The sequence below is a fragment of the Desmodus rotundus genome, chromosome 2 (genome assembly GCF_022682495.2).
Source record: "Desmodus rotundus isolate HL8 chromosome 2, HLdesRot8A.1, whole genome shotgun sequence".
NCBI classification, from domain to species: Eukaryota; Metazoa; Chordata; class Mammalia; order Chiroptera; family Phyllostomidae; genus Desmodus; species Desmodus rotundus.
This window is the reverse complement of record NC_071388.1, coordinates 192,726,529-192,745,542: the sequence shown is the minus strand read 5'-3', so window position 1 is coordinate 192,745,542 and position 19,014 is coordinate 192,726,529. Positions and strand designations below refer to the sequence as shown.

At 42.8% G+C, this 19,014-nt stretch overlaps 1 protein-coding gene across 3 annotated transcripts in view; it reads right to left on the bottom strand.

Moving 5' to 3' along the window:
* XRCC5 (X-ray repair cross complementing 5) overlaps nucleotides 1-19,014 on the bottom strand; it is a 95,280-nt gene that overhangs the window by 35,828 nt on the left and 40,438 nt on the right. For all 3 annotated transcript variants that reach the window (XM_024563847.4, XM_053919060.2, XM_053919059.2), the window contains exons 14-16: nucleotides 12,995-13,191; nucleotides 5,395-5,488; nucleotides 3,893-3,962 (exon numbers count right to left, since the gene is read on the bottom strand). In XM_024563847.4, coding sequence (XP_024419615.2) covers nucleotides 3,893-3,962; nucleotides 5,395-5,488; nucleotides 12,995-13,191 — 361 coding nt within the window. The remainder of the gene's footprint in view (nucleotides 1-3,892; nucleotides 3,963-5,394; nucleotides 5,489-12,994; nucleotides 13,192-19,014) is intronic.

Sequence of the window (19,014 nt, the reverse complement as noted above, 5' to 3'; positions counted from 1 at the left end):
TTTGAAATGGAAAGGATATTGTTCGATGAATGGGCATAAGGTTACAGTGCAGAACAAAGGCAAAAAGACTTGAGGATGAGATGTGCTCTAAACAGTGAGAGAAAAGATACAAGAAAAAATGAAATGCTTCAGTGGCCACAGAATAAAGTGATCATAATCTAACCGAATGGATGCGTGCATTTTGCTGCTCACTTGTATGGAAATCTAATGTTAAATAGCAGACTCCAAATAGGAGCCCATACCATTTCTATTTAGGATGTTTTCTTGGCAGGCTTGTTTTTTTAAACCATATTCCTAAATTCAACTTGGCAGAATGGAGCTCCGCCACCTCATTACTCAGATACCTAACTATCTTACAACCCACAATCCAAGTGGCAAACCAGGTGCATGGAAGAACCTCTCACAGTATAAAAAGTTACATTCCATCCTTTTGTCTCCAAACATCCATCTTTTCTGGCTGTTGAGGTCTTCCGAGAACCCATTTCTGACGCACCAGACACACTTAAGCCACTTCATGTAATATCTCATACTCAGCGGAACCCTGTAAATCCAGACACGTGGGACCCATTCAGACGACTGAAGTAATGGGGCTTTTCTGTCTCCAATTTGCTGTCCATCTTTTGACTACTTCAGCACTCTCCTTAAGTCAAAGCAGGGAAGGGACAAGGATTTGAAAGCTCCTATGAAGCCCTGCTAAGTAGCTGGTGGAGGAGTGTGTTCCTGTAAGTGGAAACCCGGAGGAGTCTGAGAACTCCATGGACCCAGGTTCTTCCAGTAACACAACTACAGAAAACAGATGCGCTGTGGAAACTGTGAGGGAAACAACTCCACTTTCGCAATTATTGTATGTACGTCTGTGGTCAAGAATTTTTCTACTGTAAAACTGCAGTGACAGAATGGTGGGGTGGGTAGGAAGGCAGGCGAGAGGCCAGAAAAAGAAGGGCACCTGGGAATCAAAGACAGCTTACAGAAGCATCAGCAGCTAGAGAGAACACATTCCTGGGTTTCAGTGTTATCTCCTCTATGCCAATAAGCTTAGGACCAAAAAAAAAAAATCCCTCATAGCACAACGAAAAGGTAAGAAAACATGTACCCAGATGCCTCCTGAAGACTACTGATGTCAAGGGGAGAGGATCACAATACTCTCAGTCCGACTTTGCTATTAGTAGGCCAGAGAGAAAGGGCTACACCTGCATTTTAGTTTATAGCAGCAGGTAAAAGGGCCAAATTCTAACTAAGGGTAAAACAATCTCACTATCTATTATTGATCATGCTTTCAGGAAATGAATTAAAAAGAAAAATCGACATAATGGAGAAAAGAGAACAGCTTGTCCCTCCTGTGCCCTAGACATAGAACTGCAGAAGGGATAATGATTGATGTCAGGTAGGCAGCTTCAAGACTGGAGGGGCACTTTGGGCTTTCAGGGGAAGTGCGTCTTGGCTCACAAAGGGCTGTAGTGAAGACATGCCCAAGCAGAAGAACAAAGGTAGGAAAAGTAATGAGGAAACAAAATTTCTGCAGCTTGAAGCAAGAAAGGGAAGGCAAGTTAGAACTACAAAAGAGAACTAGTTAACAAGCGCGAAGTCCCATTTTCCCATAGTTCTGCAAAGTCTGCTTTTGTGAGGTCACCGGTGAGCTCTGAGCTCCAAGTTCAAGATGGAGGAACACAGGGGCGTTCACCCTGACAACATGAGCAAGCCACCAGGACTGTCACATTCGACATAAAAGGATAGCCTACTCATCAAAAGTCCTATCTACAGACACAAGGCTTAAAATTCATGACCTTACTAGGTATAAACAAAACACGATGTAGGAGAAGAAGCCATTAGGATTAGGAGAAGTGATTAGGCTGAGCAGAAAAATCTAGTATTTAAGAGAGAAATGGACTTGAATCATTGTGTGATTTGGGGGTAGTTTATCTCTTCCAGTTGTATGGTGTTTCCATCTGTAAAGTGGGCATAACGGTACGTGTTTGTAACCTACATGTAACCATCTAGGGGTCACTGCCCTTGCTATTTTTTACACATCTGCTTCAAACGCCAGGTCCATGCCATGGCCTAGGGGAAACGTTTACCTCAGATATGAAAGCTCCGAGGAGTTTACCTTCTCTCGATCTCTTCAGACTCTGGCCTTTTGTGCTCTGAGGTGCTCTCTCTGCTCTGCCTGGAGTCGAGGCATGACCCAGAACTCTGCCCCTTCACCAGGGCACTCAAACCAGGCATTCCGGTGTTACTCACACTGAGTCTGCAGTCACGAGCTGGGGACACACTACAGAGCCTGGGTCCTGACCTAAATTCATTCACTTCCTCTCCCTCTTGCCTTTTAGAGCATTTCTCCCCACCCCCTCCTCTCCTGACTAAACTCCAGTTTTCCTACTTCTATGATGCGAGGAGCTTCCCCCTCCTCTGAACCTCAGCACTGGCCAACAACCAAGCCTGGACAGAGACTCTATTTCCACCCTCAGCACTTATGAACGTATTTTCCCAAATAGAAAAACTGAAGAATTTTCAAGAAATTCTGGCACCAGCTGTTAAAGCTCTAACATTTTCTCCACTTGCTCATGTGACTCTGTGGGATTGCTACGTGGGGTAGGTAACTGAGACAAAAATGTAATGAAGTGCTGGGCCAATGACCTGAACACAGTGGACACTAACTAGCAGCCACCTGCGTAATGGTGATGATGCTGGACTTAGACTCTGAAGAGACCAGACCTGCACCAACCAGGGAGGCCATTAACTTCCAAAGGGGTACCCTTGACTTGGGCCAAAGTAACTGAGAACATAAACAAAAGCTACGAAGGCCGTAATCTTTCTTCAAAAACACAAAACCTTCTCTGATCTCAAACACAAAACATACATAACCACCTAAAAGAGTACACAGTACATGGTGACAGAGCTGGTCTTCCTCCAGAGATCCTCATCGGTTTGGCCTTTGGTGCTTCCGCCAGCAAGATTAGGCCTGGTAGATGACACGTTCTCCTTCTTGGGCTTAGCTGGTTATGACTGCCCTTGGCAACCGCAGAGCATGTCCAGGCATCTTGCTAAGATTCTCAGACTCCAAGTAGTAAGGTACCCTAGGCCTTTGCCTGGCACCCCCGATGATTAACCTAACACGGTGTAGTGTTCTAGGCATTGAGGAGTCATCTATCCCCCTAAGATGCCAAGAAGTGAGAAGAGGAAGTTCTGTGCTCATGTTAACATGAACACTCACACGGAGGGCAGCTCGCAGACAGGCCTGGCCCTGGGCGGCAATCCCGAATACCGAATACCGTTGTACACTGGAAGCACAGGACGCCAAGCACCAGCTGCGCTCTTTCAAGGTAAACGAGCAGCAATCTGAACACAATCAAGTGTATGACTGTTGTCCAAAGGCCTCTGTCCATTCCTGGAAGCTGTTTTAGTATTAGCCCAAGACCAAGCGAAATTCTAGGTTATATCTGATAAGAAAAATGTGAGAATGTAGTCAACTTCAGAAGGATCAAATCAAGGGGCAGCAGCAAGGTCTTTCTGGGTTGTAAAGGGCTCAAATCCTTAGGCTTAGAACAAGAATTATGTGTCTCAGAAAACGGAAGATATAACACAAAAATGTTTTCTTCCCAGCTCATTCACAGTAACCCAGAGGACTTCAGTGAAGTGGACCTGGAAGCTCCAAGGTTCTGGCCCACAGTTTTCTTCACAAATTAGTTCTGTGTTTGGGCATACCTGTGCTCATTCAGCCTCGCGTGCTCGTACCACCTCGGTGAGCTCACTAGCAAGGGACCACACAAAGATCCACATCAAACTGCTACATGCAGCATTAAAACAAAAGGCTACCACTTTTCATCTAGACTTTAAATCCATTACCATAAGTAAATACCTTCCCTTAAAGCAGAACCAGTGGCACATCACTCACCTTCCTCAAAGCTGGCATTCTTCTGCCTCACTAGAACACGGAAGTCTTCTGCAGGACTCACACTTCCAACCTAGAACAGACAATAAACCTGCAGATCCCTTCTCTTTATGGCCGCACCCCAGGCAAGACAAGATAGTTTAATGTAGCAAGTGTCCTCTTATAAAATAAAACCAAAGACAAAGTGAAGGCCCTTTCTATTCATTTCATTTCCAGGGCTCTGTTAAATGCTAGCAGATATATTAATAGCTGCTGTCTGTACTTTAACTTACCTCCCTTTATGGAAGCTGACTTCTTTCCAGAGGGGTCAGAAGTATTACTACCCAGCCACCAGCCAGCCCTGCTTGAAGGCTTTATGTGGCAGACTCCTTGAGCATCCTGAACCCCAACCAATTAGGAAGGGGAGGGTACTGCCGTGTGGGGTCAGCTCCAAACACATCCGTCCTACTAAGATTACAGGAGAAGTAACTGGTGCTTCATTCTCACCAAACTGCCCTTTCTGGGGGGACTACTACTGACCCTTGGCACTGAAGTTTTGGTAGAATATATAAACATGCCCAAACTGAAGATATCCACCAATAGTAAAAGTGGATCATGTTTCAGGGTTCATTGCAGTGCAAGCTGCAGATGGAAGTTCTGCCGCGCTACATGGCACTTTCTGACCACACTTATGTCTGAATCTTCCAGCCCCAGCCTAAGTAGGGCCTAAGTATCATTCGGCTCACAGGGAAGAGGATGCGGCTGTAATATGGATGGTAAACTTTGGCACAAAATGTACTAAATTTTTCTAGTCTGCTCTGGTATAGCAGTCAGAAAAGCTCTCAGAACAAATAAGGTCTTAATGTTTTTTTCCTTCAGTGTAAACACTGAAATAAAACCCAGATCATTTTTCAGACTTCCAGTTTTTCTGACTGCATTTCTCTTTAAAGTTGGGAAAAGGCATGTCCTAGTGCTAACTGTCCTTCCTAATGTATCTGGCTAGTAGGGGACAATTTTTAAGATTCACTGATTCAAAATGATGCCACTCAAAACAAGGCGATCTGTTCAAGTTCCGAAAGCCTCCCCATGAAGTAAAGAAGATCTCAAGAGCTAAGGGATACTTGGGTTGGGGAAACCCTAAACTCGTGAAACCTGTCCTGAAGTTGTATGTTAGAAAGAAGAGTTACACCCAAATTTCATGTACTTGGAGATTAAGATTCAAATCACCAAGCCCACTTCTCCTATCACTTTGACTAAACAGAAAGCTACAAAATGAAGCCGACAAATAAATCTCTACAATAAGTACTACCACTGAAGTGTTCTACGTTCTGTGTATTATATAGTGCTCTATGTACTGTATGCCATAAAGATAATTCCATAGGTAACTGACTGGCAATAATTACTTAAAGAGAGAAGTATGCTCCTGCATGGTTTATATCTTCAGAGGACTAACGAACAGCGATGCAGTCTCCCCCAGCCGCGACCTTCCCGCAAGCCACAGAGCATGCTGGACAAACCCCGCTTACCTTGGTGACGCTGACTTTGGCCAGGCTGGAGAGACTAAAGTGGGCTCCCCCTTCCTCGGTCTTGAATTTTTTAGAGTTGGATCCCTCTTCATGGCTGGAAAAGAAATACATGGCCTTTTTCCCCCCTTAAAAGAGAGCAAACAATACAAAATCCAGAACTACAGATGTGAAAAGTGTAGCTTTATTTTTCAAGCGTCAAAAATAAAGAGCCACACTTAGACCCCCCTTACAGGAGACTGCCCCCCTCATCCAGCCTCGGGGCTCCTGCCCGCCTAACGGCGGGGGCCTGGCTGCTTTCCAGCAGCACAGAAGTCACAGCGGCAGCCGCCTCACAAAGCCCTCTCCAAGGGTGACACTGCAAGCACAAGTGATGGAAACAGAACATCTCAATAAGAAACCCTTCACATGTTATTTGCTGGTTTCTGTCTCCGAATTGACAGCCGTTAGCTTTCCGTGTACACAGAAGACTGTTGTGCCTAATAACCTGTCTTCTCCATCACGCATGTGAGACATTTGAAGCTTCCACTTACAGCTTCAACACTTACTAGGCAGTCCTTGATCAAATATGCAAGAGCTTACTCTTAGAGAAGTCAAAGTATAAAAAACCACTTTCAATAGAAAACTTTTTATTTCTTGTTTTATAAAACTAATTCTGCGTAGGGCAATATGCTAACTAAGTCCAGCCGCATCTGTGTGGGGAAAGATGCCTCCAAGGAAGGGTATCAGACACCTTGCTTCGAGTAACATTCTGGCCATAATAGCCTGTCCTGAAGTCACGAGAAGGTCAAGTTATTTGCTAAAGGAGAAGAAAATCAAATCCAAAGGCTCTGCCCATAATCTCCCTTAAGCTACTGAACATGGAGAGATGAAGATTTTTCTCCCAGACAAAAATAATCAATCTGGGGCAAAAGCAGCTGTCAAGAAATGGCTGAATTAGAAGGGAAATTACTAAGATCTAGTATTTCTAAATGTGATGTGTTTTTGTTCAAAAGCCCAACCTTCAGACAATAAGGCATGAAGAAGAGGTTATTCTAAAAATAAAGCAAAGAACAGTAAGGCATAAGCTGGCTTTTTCGATGATATTTCAATAATGAATCCCCTCTTACAGCTAGATGAAGGACTAAGTAATCACAGAGCCTTACAAAAACATGAATTAAAAGTTTTATTACTTGACATCTTTCCCATTCACCACCTGCCTTTTTCCCTTTGAGAAGCAAAGTAGAAGACAGAAGGATGGGGACAAGGAAACATCAAAAGAGTGAGTCATCCTGAGCTCTTTCCTTCAAATAGAATAAAAAATAAGCATATGAAGTCTTGATGGCAAAAATAAAGGAAAAATGCATAAACCCAAGGAAGCATGAAATTCTATCAGAATTTGAGTCCATTAAAAAAAAAACAACGCAGCCATTTCGGTTAAACTTTGCCAGTTGTTCCCATGAAAGAGCTAACACGGTACTGTGGAGACAAAAGAGTTGGATTCTAGTCTCAGTTTTGTCACTCCCTAGCTCTGGAATCTTACACCTTCTTAAAAATACTGATTTTAGCCATGGCTGGTGTGGCTCAGTGGACTGAGCGCCTGCCTGCAAACCAAAAGGTCGCTGATTTGATTCCCAGCCAGGGCACATGCCTGGGTTGTGGGCCAGGTCCCTAGTTGTGGGCATGTGAGGGGCAACCGATTAATATATCTCTGGTACATCGATGTTTCTCTCCTTCTCTTTTTCCCTTCCTTCCCCTCTCTCTAAAAAAGTAAATAAATTAAAAATCTTTTTAAAAATATTGATTTTGTATTAATTTTAGTTTATCTAGAGTTTAAAGTCTAATAAGTTACTATCATCTCTGATCTTCAGTTTGCTCCTCAGGAAAACACTATGATAAAGAGTATCATGAGTACATCAACTATTTACCCATTCTCTTCCACGAATAAAATTAACTTATATTGTGGTATTAAGAATCATTAAACATGCAAAACACTATGCTAAGTTCTGTGAGAACACAAGGTTGAATGACATAGGGAATTTCTTAAACCTCCCAAGATAAGATTCTAGGGAAAGAAGGATAAGAAGATATATATACCAATTGTCTAGAACTGGGCAGATAAAGACAGGCCCAGGACTAAGCAGAAAGTAGTGAAAATTTAATATGATTAATATTCTCTAGATTAAATCATTTAACAGCATTATTAGGAATTCTACATATATCAAACTCATACTGTCTGTGTGAAGTGGGAAAGGGCAATGACTCTCGTCCCCAGATTACCTGTGAAGAAGCTGAGCCCTGGAAGCAATCCAGGCGAGATCACAGCAGACACACAAATGTTAAGAGCTGCGACATGTGGGCGTCAGGGCCACAGGCGATGTGTTGTTCCTTCTCCTTTTCTTTCACAAATATGTATAAATTTCGTAAGTCACTTACTTAGCCAAACATTTACCTAATACTATGTGTCAGCCACTAAGCTGGACTCTAGACTCTACATATACAAAAAATAAGGCACAATCAATACCTTTAAGAAGTCCAGGGAAAGAAAAAAGATAAATATATCAACGGGCAATCAACAATACACTGAGGCCAGCAGCATAGCCCTGTGAGAGGACAGCAGGTGGCTAGCTACATTTGGGGCATGAGGTGCATGCTGGGTAGAGATAAAGGTGAAAAATATCTAAATTACAGACATAGAAACTGGGAGGAAAGAAGCTGGTTGGTTCTCTCAGTAGATGGATTATGGATAAGCACTTCTTTTCTTTCTGCCCTGAGTTTTTTCATTTGCATAACAGAGTTTGAGTTTAAGCTGAAGGTAATGGAAAACCATCAAAGGTTTTTTAATCAGGGGTCCAAGGATGGAGTCGAGGAATGTGTGACCCCCTGAAAATATATGCAGAAGTAAGTACGTTAGGGTGTTTTCCCGGGGAGAGGGTTCATGGTTTTGTTTTTTCTTTTTTTAATCAGGTTATTAAAAGGGTCCATCTCACACAGACACACACAGAGACAGAAAGGGAGAAAGAGAAAGATTAAGAATCATTACATTACGGAAATTTAGCAAGGGAGTGACGTGATCAGATTGGTTTCTGAAAAAACCACTCCACAGCAGAATGCAGAACGGACTGGAAGGGGTGAGACTGGAATGAGGGAACCACTAAGGACTTATCTCAGGAAAGCAGGCCAACCTGAGGTCTAGATAAAGGCGATGGCTATGGGTAAGGATGATAAAAGGCAGCCTTTTTAAAATGCTTACCATGTGCTAGTCACTATGCTAAGCATATTTAGAACATCTCAGTTAAACTTCACAACCCTATGAGTTAGTTATTATTGTTCTTTCACAAATGAGCAAACCAAGGTTCAAAAGGGCCTGACCTTGTCTAAAGCATGGTTAGTAAGAGGTCCACAGCTAATCCTGAACTCTTATTAACCACTGTGCCACACGGCCTCCTGAAAGGCAGCTATTTGTCAGGACGACTTGATACAGAGCACCCCGCCAACTTTAACCACTACTAAAGGGAAATGCTTGGATTTGATCCAAACGTATCTGGTTCCAAAATCAGTGCTATTAGCCACTATACTAAGCTGAAGTGAAAGGAGTGGATTTGAGATAAATCTAATACATCCTGGTAAACCAACTAGATTATGGAAAGTAGAAAAGTGGTGACTCTGTGGAAATGAGGTATCATTCACTGAGAGAGCGAGTAGTAGCACGGAGAGGGGTTTAAAAGGAGTATGGAAGGAGGAAGAAGACGACGAAGTCATTTCTGGACACATTGAACTTGAAGTGATGGCAGACACTTAAGCTGTCCAGTGGATAGTATGAAAATATGTCAGGATGGACAGATACTTAGTAGTTTTTGAAGACTTGCATGTGAAATAATGAAAAGCCTTAGAACACGCTGCTAAGGCAATGGGGCACAAGGGTTCAGAGTGCAAGCTCTGTGTCAGGCTGCTCACTCCAACGTGTAACCAGCTGTGACCTTGGGTGAGTTTCTTATCTTCTCTGAGCTTCAGTGTCCTCAGCTCTGAGACGAGGTTAATAAAAGAACTTACTTCACAGGATGCCTAAAAGGATCCAAAAAGGTAACACGTGTAAAGCAAAGCACTCAGCACATACCTGCATCCAATAAATGTCAGCTGTGTCTGAGAAGAGTCCCACAGAACATCAACACTCCAGGTTGGTAGGGAAAGAAAAGCATCCCCAAAGGGGTCTAAGCAGAACTGTCAAAGGTTTAGACAGAAAAACCTGGAGAAGCTGAAGTTAAGGAAGACATATGAGTTTCAAGAGGTAAAGAATAATGGACAGTGTCAATTGCTACAAAGAGGTCAAGAAAGAAAAGGGCTGCCAAGAGGAAGTAAATTTAAGCAGGCGGTGGTTCCTTTTGGAAGACCAGTCTGGGAAGCAGTGGGGGCAGAGCCCAGAGACAGTGAGTGCTGAGTAAAGAAGCAGTGTTGACTAGCCTTCCAATTAGCCCGGCTTATGATGATAGGTAGTAACAGAGGGAGGAAGTGAGAGGATTGTTTTATTTTGGTGTAGAGGAAAGAAATGACATGTTAATGTATGAAGGGCAAGGAGCTGGTACAGAGAGAGAAGCTGTAAATACAGAAAGAGGGAAGAACTTAGCATTGGACTAAGGTACCAGAGTAGAGAGAGGATGGCATCTCTGCACAAAGGTGAAAGGATTAACTTGGGACAGGATGATACACTCTCTTCCACTGAAACAGGAGAGGAAGTAATAAAGGTAGAACAGATAATGTAAAAACAGACATAAGATGGGCCCCAAAAACCAAGGAGTTCCCATTTGCTGGCCTCTATGTTCTCTATAAAAGTATCATCATCACTGCCATAGTCATCACAGACGTGCCAGCAACACGACCAGGATTTTGTAAATCGTGTCTGCACAAGCACTGTATGCACACTACGTGTTAGGTGTGCACACTATGTGTTAGGTACTGTGCTGCCTCTAGAGATACAACAGTGGGTAGCACATATTGCTCAACTAACTCTCACAACGACATTCTGAAACAGATATTCCTGTTATCTCTATTTACTCGGGAGAAGACTGAGGCTTATCAAGGATAAGCAACTTGTGTCTAAGGTCACCCTGTGGAGCAAGGGGACCCGCTCACACTGTCTGACTCTGAAGTCTGACATTTTAACCAGTAACCAAGTGAGGTTGGCTGCTGAAAGGAAGTGACAGGGAGTCTAAGGGGACTTTAAAAAGTAGAAAATTTTAGACTATCTCTGCACAGAGACAAAAAGAAACCAAGTTCACATATGAGTTAGTTACAGAAGTAGGATTAGACCTCAGATATCCTAATTCTCATACAAGTTTCCTGTCCAAGAGATATTTTCATTTCAAGTAACATTAAGGGAAGCAATGTTTTTATATGGTAAGGATAATATTTAGCACATTTTTAAACTCCAATCTCAGATGGTACTCTTACCCTCTTGAATGAAGATATCACTTTTAACACTAGGGTTCCAACAGGTTCATTCAGCAGAAATTGATCTTCTCAAATGTTAAATGTTTTTTAATAATTATAATACTATTATTCCTTTGAGTTTTGACTAGTGCCTTCCCTCCAAATAGTTCAAAGTGCTTTAATATCTCTGACTTCATTGTTACAACATCTCTTGAGATGAGGCTGTTTTTAGATGAAGAAACTCTCATAAAGGTAAAATTATTTAAGCAAAATCATAAAAAGCGTTTAAAGCTAGAATGAAAACTAGCGACTCCCAGCTCAGGGCTCTTTGTCTTGGCCTCTGACACTTACTGAACAGACATTTGCTCGCTCCCAATCTTTGTCCCTCACCCCTACACTGGAAACACCCAGGATACAGGGATGCTGAATATACACAAAAAGATAACTAGCTGTTAGCAGGGTTTTTTTTCCTCTCCCTCTTCAGGGAGACCACCTCTAACGCTGATTGGTGCCTTACCATAAAAAGGGTTTTAAGAAGCTTGTAGAAGGGACTGAATCCCTCTTTTTAAAAATATAAAGTACTCAATACGTATTTGTTGCATGCATCATTTCTGCAGTTCTTAAAAACTCAGATTTCTAAAGAAAGGGTAGAGAAGGGAGTGTGTGTAGTCTGTGTGAGTGAGATAATTCTCAGGCCCCAGGCAGACAACTTGGCTATCTGTGTCTGACGGGATCAGAGAACAGGAAGCCAGCACACTCAAGCTTCCAGAAAGCGTCAGGGGTATGATCAGAGCTGTAGGTGTAATCAGAGCAGGATCAAATTACAGAACAATAGGTTTTGTGTTGTTTTAACCAGGTAATTTACATTTTAATCAAAGGGAGAAGGGGAAATGACCCCTTTCTTTCCCACTAAGGCAGAAGATAATCAGATCCTGACCTGTAGCTTTAATACACAGAGAACAGCAAGACAGGCGGTGAGACAAAAGCAGACAGCAAGGCAGTGGGGGAAGAAAAGGACTCAACATGGCATTAAACTGCTCTAACACACTAATCCAGAGGGATACAGGTGGATGAGGATGGCAGAGGGAAAGAGGGGTTTTAGGGACAGCCTTCCTAGGAAGAAGGCAGGACAGACTAAGAGAAACAAAAACTCTCCAGAAAGTGTGCGTGGTAGGATCTACTAATCCCATGATGTTTTCCTTTTTCAATTCTAACAAAGCTGGGGGTATTAACCTCTAAAAAGCCACAGAAAGCATAAAGCTTCCTATTCAACTTGGAAGATAACTCATTAAATTAACAATTTACAGAACCCTGTGAAGATTTCTAGAAATTACACAATTCTCCCACGGAGTATTTACAAATAACAAGCCTTACTTTGTTACTAAAGATACAACTGTGGGAAGGAATCAAAGGGGAAAAAAACATGTGGTCTAAACTGGATTTCCGAATATAACCTAAAGAAATGACTACATCCTTTTGATATGGGGGGAAAAGTCACCAATAACCAAACCTAAATCTGGTAAAAATCAATGTTATGCACCCAAATTATTATGGATAATCAAAAACAGTTTCTTATGGTTTGTTCTGTTTTGAATGGAAACTGATACAGGTACTGAAAAGAATCTGATGAGCGGGAAAAACAGCAGCAGCTACCTGAAAGCTCGATGTAAGAATGATACAACAAGCACTTGCCATCCTCAAAGTACAAACACCTCGCCGATGGCAAAACCAAGCCCATCACTGGCACAGGACCAGGTTTCCCTTCTCCTTCCCACTCTGCCTCTGAAAATCTCATCGACGTTCTCCTGACACCTAACCTCCCAACTGAAAAACTGGATGACCTTTGCCCCACTCCTCTCGCCCCCAGCAACCTACTTTAAAAAGTGGTAGAATTTATTCTTAGCCAAAAACTGTTTAGCCTTTCTATGTAACTGCCCCAAAATTTGATGCTGACCAGAAAGTGAACAGCCCAGAAGGCAGCTCTACATTCCAGGTGAAAAGGAATAAAATAGACCTACAATGGACAGATATGGGAAACCAGTATTTTCAATGCGAGGGTCAAATATCAAAAGGTTTCTTCCTTCCACCAGTGTGATTCCACAAACCCACAAGCAACCCTTAGTCCCAGAGCCCCAGTCTACGACTAGCATCAGTCTTATGTAGTCCAATGTCAAATGCAACCACATCAAGTACTCACTTGTCTTGGAAAATGTCCTGAGCAGTCAGTTGATTCTTTCTCTTGATGGCTTCAGTCAGAGGGAATAGGGCCTTTATTTTCGAGAGTGGCATCTGACATCTAGCTGTCACCTCCGTGGGGGGATCCAGCATATTCAGAACATGCTGCTGAACTGGGGGCAGACGCTCCTGGGGGTGTAAGACTCTGTGCAGCAGACACTGTGGAAAAAGTGTAAGGATTTTAAGACGCAGATGTAGACATCGGGCACGGCTTGACTGTACTTTGTGACCAGGGACCTTCCACCTTCAGTTGCAGGGGCTGTGTCATTCCTACCACACGCAGAAGAGAACAGAGAGTGGCCCAGCACCACCTTGGTTAGCAGGACGTGGAAAACAGATGCAAGCCTAGTAGCTCTGTCAGCCTAAGCCCTCCTGGAAAAGAGCCTCATCTTAAAAAAGAGGCTGATACTTGAACTACTTGGAGGATATGAGGTCCCCTCATATACATTAATTCCAAAGACCTCTGACAATGTGGGGTTATAATTTTTCATTATAATCCTTTTGCCTCCCTTCACATACTGTGCTTTCTCCCTTGCTTAATCTTAGAAAATGATGGGTGGCAGATGAAACAGGTGGCTGAAGAGGAACTGCTTAAGCTCAGAGAGTCCCAAGAAGACACCCGTGGCAGAGATGAGAATGCTGGTCTGTCCCAAACCTCCCCAGAGTCTGGACTGTTCTGCACCAGTCTCTTCACTTCTGTCATCTCCACTACTACCGCTCCTACCCAGGTCCCACCACCTCTCGTGTGGGCTGTCACAACCACTTTCTATCTGGTCTGCTGGCATCCACTTCCACTGCCCTACCGCAGCTAAGTCATCTTAAAGCGAGTTCCCTGCTATCCTAAAGTCGTACCTAACGTCGCCCCTGCGCCCCTCTGCGTCACCCGCCACCCTCCTCCTTACAGGAACCCCGCTAGACTGCGCTGCTCCTGTTTCACTCATGCCACGCCCATTCCAGACTGTGGGTCGGGTGCTTAAGGCTCCCTCTGCCTCTGTCTTCCTTTAGATCTCGATAAGCTTGGACTTTTTTTTTTATCATTCTGCTCTTCACATAATTACCACCTCCTCAAGAGAGGCTTTCCCCGACACTGCCCTACCATTCCGTCATTCTCTGTCATCAACCTTGTTTTATATTTCTGACAGAATTTGCCATTAACTAAAATTATCTTATCGATCTTTTAGTTTACTTATCACCTAACCTTCCTCCTTGAAGATAGATATCTTGTTTGTTTTGTTTATTGCTAAATTCCAAGTAACAGTGCCTGGCATATAACAAACACCTAACAGATACTGGTTGAAGGAATAACAAGAATGGGGCCAAGATCAAGGCCAGGGAAGGTTCTCTGTTGCTCACCCTAGCAGAAATCTGGACAGCAAGCCTCTTCTATTCAATCATCTGTACTGATTTCAGTTTACCAGACCTACGCCTTGGTCTTTACTTTTCTGGTATCTGCTCAGAAAACTAAATACTCTAAAAGGAGCACAAAAAAGCAAGCATAAGGATGGGATACCAATACGAAAAATAAATAAATAAATAAACCTATCAATTCACTGATGTTCTCCTTTGATTGCTAGAGTATCAATTCCAAGATTAAGTTGGCGAACAAGCTCCTACTACTTCCACCTTTAAACAACTTGTACGTTAGTAATTCTGAAGAAAAACCAGGGAGCTGAATAGCTCCTGCAATTTCAAAACACCATTTCCTGCTGTAAGGCATATGATTTATACCACCCCATGAACTATTCTCCTACCTTGCAGAAATGTAAGCTAGAATCTCCATTCTAAGAAAAGATACATCAGCTTAAATAGTAAATATCATCCAAGAGTCGATGTCCTATAGTCAGAAAACCCTGAAGTATAAGTTAAGTACCAGTTTCCTCTAGACATTTCAAGTGTGGCTCCCTTGTTTCAATACAGCAGCCACAAGTCTTCCTTCTCCATTCCCTTTAGCATGACTATCGTCAGGCTTATTTAGTGTGAAGCAAAAGGGGACACCAAAATGATCCCAAACCCTGTGAGTCCACCCCCAACCTCCTTGTGCATAGTTCCTAATTCACAGCGCGCTCCCTCAGGGGACTGAAGTACCCAAAACAGCGCAGAAAGTCCTTAAATACCTCAAATACGTAAGCAGTAATCAAACAGCCAACACAGCAGACTACCTCCCTTTCACGCTCTGCGAGATTCTATTCCTTAAATTCAATTGACAGTTTTTGGAAAAGAATGAGAAGAAACAGTGGACAAATGCCTTACCCAGGCTCCCTAATGAAAAGCATCCCAGACTTTCAGTATGAACTTTAGGCAATTCTTTCAAATAGTGTTATCATCTGCAAGTCAGTAATAAAGGACCTACAAGAAATGTTCTAAAGCATCAACCTCTCATTTTCTTAAAGGTTACATTTTAGATAAAGGTAAGTGGGATACTTATAAAATTCATTCAATCAAAAAAAATCCTACTTCATTTTCTAAAAATGAGATTATGCTAAAGTAATACTTTTTAATAGCTGAGAAACCTTAGATCAGTCCTCAATCTACTTAATTCTCTCTTAAGCAACTGATTCCTCGATGTGAGTTTTACAATTTGAAAAAGACTAGAGAAGAAACTGCAGACTACATGGTCAGCTCAGAGTTACCAATATGTTGATTTCAGCAATACCATATCAATTATTTAAAGGCAGTTTTAATTGTACACTTAAACAAAAGATGTACGTTCAGCTTTCTTTCCAAAATTAGAATTAAATTAACCTCTTGCTAACAAATTGATTATTAATCTCTCCCTCCTTCTGACCCCTCCTCCCAGCTCAGTTACCTTGATTATAAATATTTCATTTATAAAGGAAAGGAAAGTCTTCCGGTGTTCCACATCCTCCCACAGCTTACTAGGTCCTCTCTCTCCTCTTTCATCTGTAAAGCTCTCTCCTCCAGCACTGAAACCTGGCTCCCTCCCATTGCTCTGCAGACACTGGGCCTTCAAAGTCATCAAAGACTTAACTACAAAACCCCCAAGGCCCTTTGCCATGCTTCCCTGGACTCACCAATGTGCACAGCATTTGATATGATTCTTTCCTTCTAGACACTCTTCTCTTCCTGTGCCTTCTAAGGCACCCATTCCTCCTAGTGCTTTATACTTCTCTGATCTTTTGGGGGAAGGGAGTGGCTGGAACTTTTCTTTAACAGCTCTTCATTAACAGGATGTAGTTCAGGGCTTGTTTTCTTCTCTAGCCACACTCTCCCAGGTGATCTCAGTTCTTCTGCCTAAATGAGGAGGACCCTCACATCTATTCGGTCCCGTCTGCTCCCCTAGGCTCTGCACCCCAATTTTTGGGTTCCCAATGAGTATCTACACAGGGACCGACAATGGATACCACAAATTTAACACCTGCAAAAACAAACGAATTACCTTTTCTGTCTGTTCATTCTATATTGAACTCATCACAGATTTTCAACCTTTCTCACCTCATGGCACACATAAACTAATTACTAAAATTCTGCAGCACATACAAAATATATTTTTGATCTGACAAATGAAATGGGTATAATTTTGATTCATTCACATTGGACGGCTATTGTTGTGTTGGCTGTTGTCATTTTTTTATTTGACAATCTAAGAGAAAAGAGGTCAGAGCCCCTGACTCACTGTCCCTGCAGTCAGGTACTGCGTGTTTTAAAGATTCTATGGCACACAGGTTGAAAATCACTGTCTGGTCACACTTGATGGTGACTGATACCATCCTTCCACTCATCCAAGCTAGGATCCTGTTATCTTCAGTTCCTGTTTACTTCTTATTAACCACCCTCTAATTCCTTAAGTACTATTTACCTTCTAAATTTTCTCCTCTCCACTCTCTCGGTCACTAACGCAATTCAAGCCTTCGTGTGGACCAACGCAGGTTTCCTAACTGGTCTCCAGTCCATCTCCTCAGCCACCACCAGACCTATTTTCCAAAAATCATGTCACTCACCTACCAACAAAATCCTCTGGTGATGGCCCACTGCCTACACAATAAAGTCCACGTCCTGTTCATCTCCTGTGCCACTTTTTCCATCATTTTTCCAAAAAGCCAATTCTCCAACCTAATGGAACTGTTTCAAGGTCCCCAAATATCTCTCTTCCTCATGTGCCATTTGTCTTTCCTGGCATGCATGCCCTTGTCACATCATGCCTCCCCTTTACCTCAGTGAAGTCAGCCACTTGCAAGAATCTCTCTCCTCTCACTCCCGTAGCAGTTTGGCACACAGCACTGTTGCAACTATTGGTTTTGTTTCTCTCATTTCTCTGGAGGGGTCCTTCTAATTAGTGAGCTTATACTACCTTTAGTACATGGCATGTTGTTAGTACTCAAATAAATACTTGTTTTATAGAAAGTGACCTCAATTTATCAATGTTCTAGCAATGATACTTGTTTATATAGACAAGCCATATCAAAAACTCTCCCCCACAAAAGACAAAGTTGATAAATTGTAAAAATCAAAGTTGCCAGTTCTTAACAGCTCTGAAAGATAACGATGCTTGTATTCATGGATTATATCTACAAATTAATCCAGTAAACACTTACTGAAGATAAACAGAAACCACCTGAGGTAAATCTGCCAGGTATTAGAAATTTCTGTTTTTCTACACCACAGTGTGCTGGGAACCACCCTGCCTGGTTTCAGGAAAGGACTTGGGGGGCTATGGAGAAAGGGAGTGAGGGACCCTTGCCCCTCGGCTTTGACATGGCCCGAGTCTCGTTCTGTCTGCAAGAAGTGTCCTAATCTCCTGGCTGCCTTACTTCCCCTGCTCCACCTAAGCCTGAAACAATGCTGGAGGTGGGTGCGGCCCTGTGCTGGAAAGGGCAGTTCCCGGGGTGATCAGGCCTAAGAAAGACTGCATAAATCCTATGAACCTGCTTTGCTAACCCTCAATTTAAATGATGAGTCCAAGCATGAAATGAGTTTGTTTCCCCAAAGTTTTATGGTCCTTTAGCTATCTGACCCTGACTCAAAGTAAGCCCTCAGAGTTCTTTGAATGTTATCTATTTGATTATTACTGCCTGACAATGATTGATGAGCTTTCCACATACGCCCTGTATTCCTGTGCAATTTAAGCCAATAAAAAGCTGTCAAGGCAAGGGTCTGGGCGCTCTCCCCTTGAGAGAGCTGTCCCTTTTCCTCTGCAGGACTCGGTAGTCCGGTAGCCCGTGTGGATTTGTCTCTTCTCAGCCACAATGCTGCGGACACTGCTTGCCGGTGACCTGTTTTTGTAAGCTTTGCACATCAACTGGTCTGCTCTCTCCTTCCCACAAATGGCAAAAGCCACCTTGAAGTCCAGTTATCAAAAATACCAAACAATTTTATACAAGTAATTTATATGTGATTACACTTAGAATACTAAAGCAACTGAGTCAGGACTTGACATGTTAAGCCTCATATTTTTAATTTTAGAACAAACATTACCCCCCCCACACACACACCACTACTGAAAGGAACTATACACATCAAACAAAAAACAAAATATAAACAAAAAAAACAGGCACTTTCTCTTGTATAGAAGATGCCTCAAAATCTCAATAGGACCTAATATGGACCTGAGCTACTTAAGGATGCTTTGAGAAGTGAATCCAGAGGGACAGTCAATGAATGGTCTCTCCATCACACAGGGCCCTCAGAAACAGGCCCTCCACTCCTCTGTAGGGAAGCGTTTGTCTGAAAGAGCTGCTTGTGATTCTTCTCAGCTTTTGGGGGTTCAGAGGAGCCTGTGCCCTGCCGTCACCCACTGAATCCAGAACTGGAGTACTCCTCCCCGTCAACCCAGGTCTACTGCCCTTCCTCAGCGTGAGCTGGCTGGCTGTCAGCTTCCCCAGTTCCCCTGAATCCAAGCTCCACCTTCCAATTCCTTCACCACAAGATTCAGAAACTCCTATTGTATACTTTCCTTTATTTTAGTTACTCTTTAATAATTTCATACTAGAAGCCCTTTATCTGACTTCTATGCTACCTTTAATT